General features: G+C 47.3%; 1 protein-coding gene across 2 annotated transcripts in view; it reads left to right on the forward strand.

The window, feature by feature from the left end:
- Nucleotides 1-12,587, forward strand: part of EVC2 (EvC ciliary complex subunit 2) — a 144,264-nt gene that overhangs the window by 795 nt on the left and 130,882 nt on the right. For both annotated transcript variants that reach the window (XM_082629743.1, XM_082629741.1), the window contains exons 2-4: nt 4,814-4,868; nt 7,989-8,155; nt 11,042-11,110. In XM_082629743.1, coding sequence (XP_082485869.1) covers nt 4,814-4,868; nt 7,989-8,155; nt 11,042-11,110 — 291 coding nt within the window. The remainder of the gene's footprint in view (nt 1-4,813; nt 4,869-7,988; nt 8,156-11,041; nt 11,111-12,587) is intronic.

Here is a 12,587-nt window from a genome sequence, read left to right on the forward strand (position 1 = left end):
ATTTCCCCTCTCCCTCCGCCAGATCTGGTCACCAGTCCCCCTGCCTTTTCCTCCTCATCAGTTCTGATGTCTGCTCCGCACTCCCTCGCCCACACGGCTGCACCCACTAGGTTCAGTCCCCACCCCTCAGCCTCTGGCCTTTGATGGTTGTTTCCTCTGGGTCACCCTCACACCCTAATTTCCCGTCCATTCCTCCCCCCACCTCTAGGTGACCTGTCCATGGTATACACCTGACCACTCTGCCCCGCCCCCCGCTCGCCACTTATATCCCCTTTCCACCCTGACCCCTGTTGCAAATCCAGGCTTCTGTTCCCAGGAATGTCTGTCCAGTGGTCTGGCCCATCGCTGCCCTGTGGTCCTCCCAGCCCTCCCCCAGGGCCCGGTTCCTCTTGCCCTGTTGAGTTTTCTACCTGTAGACTCCAGGGTGCCTGCTACACTTGCTACAGATTTTTAGGTCTCTTAAATGAGATTCCCTTCACTGTCTATGATTAGTTCTTAGGTTTTCACTAGAGAAGACAAAGTAATAATGCTGTGTCCATTTACTGAGCTTTTATAAAGTTCATGATGAACATCTTCACAAGGTCCTTTCACTTGCTCCTGTCTGGTGTGGTGGGAAGTATCTGGCCCATTTTGCTGATGAGAAAACCAAGGCCCAGGGAGCCAAGCGCCCAGGCCTGTCCTGTGCTCTCACAATGGCCCCCACGTTCAGAGCTCACTCACCTGTCCTCACCTGATCTTTCCTTTGGGAAGCCAATGCCAGAACATTTACATGGATGCTAGGCTCTACAAAAGAGTGCTTTGAAAACTGGAACCCAAATGCTCACATGAACTTATTATCTCTCCCCTCCTGCAAAGGGCAAGCTAGCAGCCAGTTTACAACTGTTTTGCAGTTGTTCTAAAACTGCTGTGTCTAGTACATTGGCTCCGGCCACGCTGTGGCTGTTTGAATTTGAACGTTTCAGGTGCTCGATGGCCCCATGTACTGGTACCTCCCATATTGGACAGCCCAGACCATAGAGCATCTCCATCGTCCCAGAAAGTGCTATTGGAAGTTTGTCAGAAGGAGAGAGACAGTGAAGGCTTGAGTGGACAAGAGGCTTCTGAGTGTTTATGGAAGGCCCTTTAGGTGCCAGACTGTTCTGGGTGCTTGAGATATAAGGGAACAAGACAGTCTCTGCTCTTAGACCTGCATTCTTGGGGCAGGAGAAAGACACTAAATGGTGTTAACCTATAGTGTGGCAGTTGGTGGTCAGGCTGTAGAGAGAAATACAGTGGGCAAAGTGGACTGGCAGAGATGACCTTGAGCACCATGGTCAGGGTGGTCAGGGAAGGGGCTTTTAGGAGATGACAGTTGAGCAGAGCCTTGGATGGAATGAGGGAGGGGCATGGGTGCTTCTGGAGAAAAACTTTCCAGAGTGAGATCATAGTGAGGACAAAGGCCAGAGGTGGGAAGTGCTCAGTGTGGCCCAGGACCAGTAAGGAGGCTGGTGTGGCCTGAGTAGGGGTGGGGGGAGAAGGGAGGAGTGGGATGAGGTGAAGCTAGAGGATGAGGAGGGGCCAGATCAGGAAAGGCCCTGTGGCCCATGGTTAAGACTGGCTGTTATTTTGAGTTAGATGGAAGCCATGGGTGAGTTTTGAGCAGAAAAGTGGCTTGCTCTGACTCGTCTTTTTTTTTTTTTTTTTTTTTTTATGAGGTACACGGGCCTCTCGCTGTTGTGGCCTCTCCCGTTGTGGAGCACAGGCTCCAGACGCGCAGGCCCAGCGGCCATGGCTCACGGGCTCAGCCGCTCTGCGGCATGTGGGATCTTCCCGGAAGGGGGCACAAACCTGTGTCCCCTGCATCAGCAGGCGGACTCTCAACCACTGCGCCACCAGGGAAGCCCCCAGGATTTCCTTAGCTTTTGTACCCAATGTCCTTTTCTGTCCCAGGACCCCATCAAGGACACCACTTTACATGTAGCTGTCACTTTCCTTGTCTTGAGGACCTCAGCAGTTTAGAGGAGTACTGGGCAGCTATTTTGCAGGGTGCCCTCTGTTGGGATTCATCTTGGTGCATCTAGTAACGTGATTTATCGCTATTGGCATTTTTTTTTCATTTGTTTGTTTTCAGATTTCACTATAGTTTATAACAGTGAAAAAACACCCACATGGTCCTGAGGGCATATTCAATTTATGAGCATCAAAGGAAGACAGATTTAGATACAGTAAACTGTTGTTTCTATGTTTATAATGATATGCAGCCACATAAAAAATAATGTACAGAACACCTTGTCCTACAAAACAGCTTTGGGGTATTTTCTCTGACTAGAAATTATCCCAGTTTGGGAACATTAGATTAGACATGAACATAAATTCAAGATACTATTAATTTATTTGAAAGAGTTGAACATTTAAGAAGGCTGTTTCTACCAGTGGAAACAAAGATGGAAAACTGTCAAATAATTGTGAGTTGCTTGGAATTCTTCCTGGCTTCCAGGAATTAAATTGGGAAAAGACATCTACTCACACAGTAAAAATGATCATATTAGTAAATGTTTCTTTAAATGAAACACACAATGACAAAAATGATTCTTTAGTGGATTCCCAGTCAAAGGGAAAGAAATATTAAATAAGTTGGAAACTATGGCATGGTCTTCAATTTCAGAAGTAGAGACTAGCAATTAAGAGGAAGTTTTCTGGGATGTTTTGCTGTCGGTGTTGACCTTGAACTCCCGGCTGGACCAGCGCTGGCCAGGTTGCTCCACTGTGAAATTAACCCCTCCCCCTGCACTGTACTTGTTAGAAGGAGGTCACTATGCGCAGGCTGGATGTATGCTCTTAGGAGATTTTTTTTCCTGCCAGATGGCAGCAAAGACTTATTCCATCCACATCAGTGTCTGGCACACGGCATTCTTCTTCTGAGGAAGTGGCATCTCTTTCCACCTTGTGGAAGGCACGTTATGCATTAGTGGTTGTCCTGGCCACACACACCTGTCTGAGGGGGTCTCGGGGACAACGTTCACATTGGGGGTGGGGGGTCTGGAAGACCCTGAAGGAACAGGTGTAGTTTCCATCACTCAGTCTATGTTCTCCTTCTTGCTGTTGTTGCAATGACACATGGGCACACGCTCCTCTTACAAGAAATGAAACAATATAGGTGGCGTGGAAACAAGGGATTCTCCCCTCTACTGTGCACAGACTTGGTCCCCAAGACCCAGAGTCTAAGATTTCAGCATACTCTTTTCTAGGCTTTTAAAAATAATGTGTGGTTATGATATTATATATTGTTAAACGTGTAATTATATTAAATGTATAAATAATTAGTATTAAGTATATTGTTAAATATTTACATATATATAGATATACTTTCAAGTTATTAAATACATAAGTAAATATGTAAATATATACTAGTAAACTAACTAATTTATATAAAAATAAAGATAATATAAATACATAAATATAATTATTAAATATATAATAATGTCTTAAGCATATAAAAATGCCATTTTTATTTTTATTTATTTGTTTTTTTGCGGTACGCGGGCCTCTCACTGTTGTGGCCTCTCCCGTTGTGGAGCACAGGCTCCAGACGCGCAGGCTCAGCGGCCATGGCTCATGGGCCCAGCCGCTCCGCGGCATGTGGGATCTTTCCAGACCAGGGCACGAACCCCTGTCCCCTGCATCGGCAGGTGGACTCTCAACCACTGCGCCACCAGGGAAGCCCACCATTTTTATTAAATGAAACCATATTATTCATAATTTTATGACCTAGGGATCTTACTTGATATATATTAGAGTTCTTTCTAGGTAATCACAGATCTGCTTTATTTATTTCTTTGTTTATATTTGTAATTGTTGCAAAAGACACATAACGAAATTTACCCTCTTAACAGTTCAGCGATGTTAAATACACTCACACTGTTGTGCTTCCATCTCCAGAACTCTTTTCATCTTGTGAAACTGAAACTCTGTCCCCATTAATCAACAACCCCCCCATTCTTTTATCCCCCAGTCCCTGGCCACCACCATTCTACTTTCTGTCTCTATGAATTTGATATACCTCCTATAAGTAGAATTGTATGCATGGACCACTTTTACTTATTCATCCATCAGTGGACACTGGGTTGCTTCCACCTTTTGGCTATTGTGAATAATGCTGCTGTGAACAGACTGGGCTTGGCCCACTTCAATGGCAGTAATCAGGGCACTATAATAACAGTAATTATTATTATCATTATTTTATAGTGGTGGGGTCTGGGCCTTTCCAAGGCTCAGTATTTTACAAAGGTAGAGTGGAGGGGTTGGCTGGGCCCCATTTAGACATGTTTTCATCACTGAACGAGGTGAAGCAAGCTGGGAGGAGGCTCTGAGGTCCATACTTTTCAGAGGAGGAATCTGAGGCTCAGAGAGTCTGAGAGACTTGGCCAAGGACACACAGTGAGTAAATGGTCCAGTTCGAATCCAGTTCTCCGGACTCCCAGGCTAGTGTTTTATGTGCCACTCTGTGAAAACTTGCAGGATCTTGGGAGTTCAGAGACTTGAGGCTCTCCCAGCGTCACGGGGTTCGTGAAAAGCAGAGATGGGATTTGAACCCAGGTCTGTCCAACTCTATGAAATTTCCTCCACACTCTGCTGTCTCCCTAGACAGCTCCCAGCAATGCAGTTACATCATCCTATACTCAAAAGCTGGTGGGATGATCGACTTGGAAAGATTTACATCAGACTTCTGGATAAAAGTGCAGCTCCTCTCCACGTGAGCCATTTACAAAAATGACTTTCAGCCACTCCTAGTATGTTCTTCGTTAATGTCTTTGTGCCTTTTGACTCTTTTTAGGACTTGTCCCATGGAATTTGGCCCAGTGTGGAAAGCTCTCACTTTCTGACTGCAGGTAGGTTTTTCTTTTGGTTGATTTTTTATTGATTTGACCACGAGAGAGAACCAGACCCTAAAGCCATAGCCCTCCTACTTCTGCCTCCCTTGCCCCCTGCTCACCAGCGTGCCTTACAGAGCAAGGCAATGTGTCACCTTCTACAGCAGCGGGTTGGAGCTTGGGTGCACAGCCCAGAATTCAGGGTGAGGTGGTCTGTCTTCATTCCCCCCGAAGGCATCTGATAAAGAAAATGCAGAATGTTTGTATTAGCCACGTGTATGAGTTTCTTTTTGCTGCTGTAACAAGTTATTACACATTTAGTGGTGAAAACAGCACGAAGGTATTCTCTTATGGTTCTGGAGGGCAGAAGTCCAAAATCAGTCTAACTGGTCTGAGTCAAGTTGTCGGCAGGGCCTCACTCCCTCTGAGGCCCTAGGAAGAAGGCCTTTCCTTCTCCAGGATCTGGAGCTGTATTCCTTGCATTCTGCAGGTCATGGCCCCTTCCTCCAGCCTCCAGGCCAGCAGAATCGCATCTTGCCTCAGCGGGCACATGGCCTTCTCTTCTGCCTCTCAGATCTCTCTCTACCTCCCTCTTTAAGGACACCTGGGATTACATTTATGGGCCCCTGGGTAATCCAGGTTACTTCCCCATCACAAGGCCCATAATTTAGTCACGTCTGCAGAGTCCCTGTTGCCATATAAGGTAACATATTCACAGGTTCCTGGGATTAGGACCTGGGTATCTTTGGGGACTGTCATTCAGCCTACCACACCGGGTGACAGAAATTCAACTGAAACTAACTTAAGCAAAGAGGAATTTGTTGGTCCCTATAACTGGGCCTCGCAGGCCCTAGGCACTGATGGATGTGAGAGTGGTGTTCTCAGGGCTCTGCCTTTCTCTCTCTCTTTTTTTTTTTTTTTTTTTAATTGGGGTATAGTTGCTTTACAATGTTGTGTTAGTTTCTGCTGTACGGTGAAGTGGATCAGCTGTATGTATGCATATATCCCCTCCCTCTTGGACCTCCCTCCCACCTGCCCCCATCCCACCCATCTAGGTCATCACAGAGCAGCGAGCTGAGCTCCCTGTGCATACAGCAGGTTCCCACTAGCTATCTGTTTCACACATGGTAGTGGATATATGTCAGGGCTCTGCCTTTCTCTTTCCATTGCGGCCCCTGCTTTCCTCTGGTGAGTGTGATTTTCAGGAACATTCTTTCCACGTGGCGGGAAAGACAACCACTGGCAGCCCTGGACTTCCAGGAGTCTGACTGCTGCCAGTTGCAGAAAGGAAGAGACTTCCCAGTAGCTCTGCAAAAGTTCAGGAAAGACCAATGGGTACAGCCTGGGTCCCATGTCAATCCCTGACCCTGTCACTGGGGCTTGGGGGGAGAGTGTCCTGGGTTCTGTGCCTAATTCTGGCCTCCTGACTAGGATGGGCTGGGATCCAGGTTTTTCTGTATAGACTAAGAATCTTACTGACAAGTGTGTGTGTTGCGGGGGGGGTGCCTACCGTGAAGGGAGGGGTCCTGGGCAGGCAGAATACTTTTTTTGTCCAGAATCTGCTCAGCACAGATTATGAATACACCTCTTTGTTTTATACCAGGGATAAACATATTTCATTTCCTGGGGGAGTTAAAAGTACTTTTTATATCTTTTATTACTCTCTGCAGTCTTTACATTTTACAAAATCCAGTGTTTTCATTTGCATAAAATAGGTTGAGGTGATATCACAGTAATCACAGAGACCTTTTAGCCACTGATTAAGCAGACTTGTCGGTCAAAGGGAGCGCAGTGCACTAAAGACTGTGGTTGTAGTGAGAGCAGGGGGTGGAGGACTAAGGCCACTGGGAGGGCTTCAGGGAGGGCTTCCTGGAGGAGGTGCTGCTCAACTGAGTCCTGAGGAGTGGTAGTTAGCAGGACAAGGGGATGGAGGGAGAGGCTTCCAGGCCTGTGGCAGCCCAGAGGCAAGGGAGTGAGGGTGCATCCAAACACCTGCACAAATAGTACAGGTGACCCACGTGACAGTGGTACTAGTGGGGAGGCTGCTGGGCAATGATGCAGTGGGTGGTGATGGTCACTTCGGAGCTTGACTTCCTTCTATACTGTCTGTGGACAGTAGCAGTGGCTGCCTCATTCAGGTCTTCATCAGAGCCTGCGGCTGGGCCTTCTGAGGGCCTGGAGGAGCAGGTGGCACCTGCAGGATGCCGGCACCAGAGATAAAGCCCAGAGTGGCCTTAGGATTTTACATCCAGCAAGTCTCCTGGGAAAGCATTTGTTCTTAGCCTGAGGGGCTGGGCTGCGGTCCAGAGGTGGGTGTCCTGCCCCACTTGTGTGATTGACTCAAACAATCCCGACTGAGCAGCCAGCCTGGGAAAGCTCCTGCCTGTTTCCATGTGAGGGCTGTCAATTCCCCGATGCTCACCTTTGTCCCCATTCCAACATCATGAACTGAATCAACCACAGATACTATTCTACAAAAAAAGATACTGATTTTATCTAGGATTCCAGTTCCATGTCCTTTTTTTTAATTTTAATTTTTCCTACATATATTTAGAAATTCTATTTAAAAAGGGTTCAAAAACACTTCTAAAGACCTTGCTATCAATACTCTGTGTAAGAAAGACTGAATAACAGGACTCATTCTCAGTCAATATAAGTTTATATCTGGATAGAAGATAAATGTTGAAAAGGCACAACTCCACAATTCAGGTCACTTCAAAATATAAATTTACACGGTGGTCAGATGAGTTTCCCAAGGACACAGCTGGTAAGTGACAGAGTCAGGATTCGAACGCAGGGCTGTCTGATGCCAGGTGTGTAAGGATCACCTATGGCTCCTCCCCTGCCTAGTGGTTCTGACTCAGTAGGTCTGGGGCGGGGCCCAGGAATGTACATTTCAGCCTACAGCCCAGGTAAGGAGCACAGACTTCGAGAAACACTGTCCTTAAGCTCTGTGTCTCCCAATGAGAATGCCTCATCTTCTTGGCAAAGAGATGGTAAGTCATTCATTCATTCACTCATTTATTCACTTACTCAGCAAAGATTTTTCAAGTGCCTTCACGTACCATGTGGTTCGCCTCTGGAGTTTAACCGCTGCCTTTCTGTATTATGTAATGCATGTGCATTGTTATTTTGCAGTAGAAGCACCATTTGGAATGAAATTCAATAAGAAAACTGAAGTCTTTAACCCAGCCCCGACTTCTGCAGCCTCTAGTGGGCCGTGGATTCATTCTGTTTTTGCTTTTATACCCTCGTGGCCCAAGAAGACCTTGTTTAAAAGAGAGTCTGCTGTAACACACCACTTGGTAAGTAACATGTTCAGTTCTTTAAAAGACATATCAGAAGTTGTAAAGAAGCCAATTTTGGACCATATGTGTAGAAAATGTCACAGGCTTTTGTTCCTCCAAAAAACCTATTCTTCCACTTTCACTGAGTATAGTTATCATTGGGAAGCAAATCCCTTTTTCTTTCCAGAGAGCTGCTGCTTCTGTACAATGTACAGTATTTAGATGAACAGGATGTGTGAATCTGAGCATTGGGCCCCCGCGTCTGCTGGTTCTAAAGCAGGGCAAGGGGTCCTGTTTTGTTTGTTTGTTTGTTTGTTTGTTTTTGTGGTATGCGGGCCTCTCTCTGTTGTGGCCTCTCCCGTTGCGAGCACAGGCTCTGGACGCGCAGGCTCAGCAGCCATGGCTCACGGGCCCAGCCGCTCTGCGGCATGTGGGATCCTCCCGGACCAGGGCACGAACCCGTGTCCCCTGCATCGGCAGGCGGACTCTCAACCACTGCGCCACCAGGGAAGCCCCCGGCTACATGTTTGTATTAGTTTCCTAGACTGTGTAACAAATTTCCACCAACTTGGTGGCTTAAAACAATGACATTTATTCTCTCCCTGTTCTGGAGGTGGGAAGCCAAGGTGTCAGCAGAGGCGTGCTGTCACTGGGGGCTTGTAGGAGAAGATCCATCCTTGTTTCTTCCAGCTTCTGATAGCTTTCCTTGGTTTGTGGCTGCCTCACTCCAATCTCTATGTTAGGATTCCCTGGAGAAACAAAACTGGTAGAAACAAAACAGGTAGGACACATGTGAGCAAGAGAGGGGGGGGGGATTTATTTTAAGGAATTGCTCATGTGATTGTGGGGACTGGCAAGTCCCCACTCTGCAGGGCAGGCTGGAGACCCAGGGAAGAGCTGATGCTCAAGTTGGAAAGGTGTCTGCCACAGAATTCCCTTTTCCTTAGGGAAAACCTCAGTCTTTTCCATTAAGGCCTCACCTGATTGGGCGAGGCCCACGCACCTCATGGAGGGTCATTGGCTTTATTCAAAGTCCATTGACCTAAACATTACTCTCATCTAAAATATCTTCACAGTGACATCTGGACATGTTTGACTAAATATCTGGGTACCATGGCTGGGTACCATGGCCCAGCCAGTTGACGTGTGTAACATTTACTGTCACTCTGTTTCCACCTTCTTGTGGCCTCTTCTCTGTGGCTGTGTATTCTCCTTTTCTGTCACTGATAAGGACACTTGTCATTGGATTTAGGGCCTAGCTAAATCCAATCCACCTAAATCCAGAATGATCTCATCTTGAGAGCCTTGGCTTAATTACATCTTCAAAGACCCCTTTTCCAAATAGGGTGACATTCCCAGGATCTGGGCTTTAGGACGTGGAGCCACATTCAACCCACCATGTTGGTCATTGTCTTTCCAGTCCTCTCCAGTGACAGGTGACTCAACCCCTCTTTTGGCAGCACCTCCATCCTCCATCCCCCCTCCTGTGTGTCTTTGCCCAACAAGCTATGTTTATTCAATTGTCATTTGCAAGATGCTGTGTGGGGACCAGAAGAGTAGAAAGCCAGGTGTCTGCCCTCAAGGACTCACTGGGGGCCTGGCACGTCAGAGCATGAGGGTGGGGTCGTGGACAGAGACTCAACCGGAATCAGAGGCCTGGTCAGCTTATGCTGCTGCATGTGGTCAGCGTGTTCTCAGGGACATCACTTCCCCTTTCTGTGTCTTTGTTCACTTCTGTACAATGAGAGGGTCACGCTCTGGAGAGGGGTGTGCGGTGTGGGAGGATCATAGGATGCGGAGCACACAGCCTGGGGTGGAGTCCAAGCTTCCTGCCTATGCAGCCTTGGGCAAGTGCGTTAACCTTCATGAAGCTTAGTTTCCTCATCTGTAAAATGGGAGTAATAGAATTCATATGTGTACAGTGATGGGCATACGCCTGGCACTTGGGGAAGAATAACCATGGTTATGATCACTGGTATCAGTGAGAGCTGCCGTGGTCTGTGATTGAGAGTATGGATCCACCCACTGAAGATGGAGGGGGGCAGGGCAGACAGGAGGGAGGCATGGCCTGGGGTCACGGGGCATATGGCAAGAGTGGAAATGAACAGGGACCAGTTGTGATTACGAGGGGCAGCGGGGCTGGCATCTGGTGGGCGAGCTCTGCCTTTCCACTGGTCTCCTTCCAGGGGAGCCATCGTGGGGCTGGAGGAGGAGCCCAATCCCGGGTTGATTCTCTACCTGTTGATGATGCATCCAGCTCATGAGAGGTGCCCCAACCTGCTGTGGTCCACGTTCACTCAGTCCCTGCTGTGTGGCTGATGTACCCCACACAGGACATGTGCACATTCCTTAAAGGATTTTTCCATAGCTCTGCTCACATTCCTCCTGCTGAAGTGTCAACCCTGGTTTGCTGAGTCCCTGTGACAATGGTGTCATTGACACGCTCCCCAGACCAGGACATAGCCCCATGTGATCCATGTCCACGTTCTTCTTCCCTCATAGGTTTTAAGTTCCAGTCCTGTAATACTCCTTTTAAAAAAATCTTCAGGATTGTTGGGAGTTACTACACCAACAGAAGTAACCCCTCTGCCTGACCCTTTTAAAAGTTCATCTTGGACTTCCCTGGTGGCTCAGTGGTTGAGAGTCTGCCTGCCGATGCAGGGGACGCGGGTTCACGCCCCGGTCTGGAAAGATCCCACATGCCGCGGAGCAGCTGGGCCCGTGAGCCATGGCCGCTGAGCCTGCGCATCCAGAGCCTGTGCTCCACAACGGGAGAGGCCACAACAGTGAGAGGCCCGCGTACCACAAAAAAAAAAAAAAAAAAAAGTTCATCTTGTACTTTTACTTGACAAATGTAGCATGAAATATTTTTCATTTTCTAATGATTTCTATATTTTATTGTAGTATGGAGACATTTCAAGAGACATTCAAGGAACTTCTGAGAATGGAGTAATTTTTCAGAAATGTGCAGTGGTGAGTATTCATAGGTAGTTTATACTTAAAGAGAAAATAATTGGATTTGCCCAAATCATATATTAGTAAGAGTTATGTATTTAAAGAACTGGCGAATCATGTGGTTATCTACCCATGTCTGGACACGGGTGATGATGCGACCCACAGGGACCTTATATTTTATATGGCAGCACCAGGACTAAGATTTTTTGGTAACAATAAAATCATTGGCAGTGAAAATCCTCTGTGATCATTTAAAATGAGAAAGTATATATTTTCTCTCAGATTTTAACATTGATATGATGCCCAACAGTTTAAAAATTCACTTAATGTCTTTTAGGTTTTTGACCCTTACTAATCTCATGAGATGGCTTTCACATGATCCTGTGTTGAGGGTCCCCAAAACCACTGTCAGGTTCAGTGCTTCCCTAGAAGGACTCACAGAACTCAGAAAAGCAGTTCTACACACAGTTACAGTTTATAACAGCAAAATGATATAGATTATAGTTAGCAAAGCAAAAGGCACATAGGACAGAGTTCTGGGGCAACCGGGCCCAAGACAGCCAGTCTTCTGCTGGTGGAGTTGAAGGAACAGCGTTTAATTTGCCCATCAACCAGGGACGCTCACCCAAGCCCTGGAATCCAGGATTTTTATTAAGGATCCATCACGTAGGCATGGAGCACCCATGTCGCTGACCTCCGTTATTCAGGTCACCTGAACATAGCTTGGCCCAAGGCCCTCACCGTGAACCACATTGTTAGCAGAGACTACCTGGGGTGGCCCAAAGCCGTAGGATATAAAGACACTCTTATCAGGCAGGATATGCCCAGGGCTTTAGAGGTTAGTCTCCCAGGAGCCGGTCCTCTCTTTGGGATGTGCAGGGTTTGGACAATCCAAGCCTGCTGAGCCGACCATGTACTGCACAGCCCTCATTTCAGCCCAGGCCCTCAGCTGTCTTGCTCCCCTCCCTGGATAAAATGGGTACTACCAGTTTCTCCTGTGTCCTTCTAGAGATGTTTCGTGCCACACGCACTCAGTTATGAGTGTGTGTGGGTGTGTGTGTGTATGCACATATGTACATACATATACCTTCCTTCTTCCTTTTTATGTTGGTGCTTGTATTCCATACAAGAAGTTTTACAACTTGCTTTTTTCATTTATTACGTTCCAGAGCTCACTCTTCTTGGGACATACATGGCTTCCCTCTCTTTTCTCAGCTCCTGTGTCTCTTTCAGCAGAGCTGGGGTGAAGGAAGGGCAGGAGTGGTGGGAGATAGGGTTCGAGAGAGGGAGCAGGGCAAGGTCACACAGGCCAGGTGGGGAGCCAAGCTGCTGATGGGCCACTGGCTTTGAATAGCTGAGCTATTCATTTAACTTTTTTTTTTTCTGGCCTCACCACATGGCTTGGGGGATCTCAGTTCCCTGACTAGGGATTGAACCTAGGCCACAGCAGTGAAAGCCTGGAATCCTAACCACTAGGCTACCAGAGAACTCCCTA

The sequence above is a fragment of the Mesoplodon mirus genome (genome assembly GCF_964341445.2).
Source record: "Mesoplodon mirus genome assembly, chromosome: 2".
NCBI classification, from domain to species: domain Eukaryota; kingdom Metazoa; phylum Chordata; class Mammalia; order Artiodactyla; family Ziphiidae; genus Mesoplodon; species Mesoplodon mirus.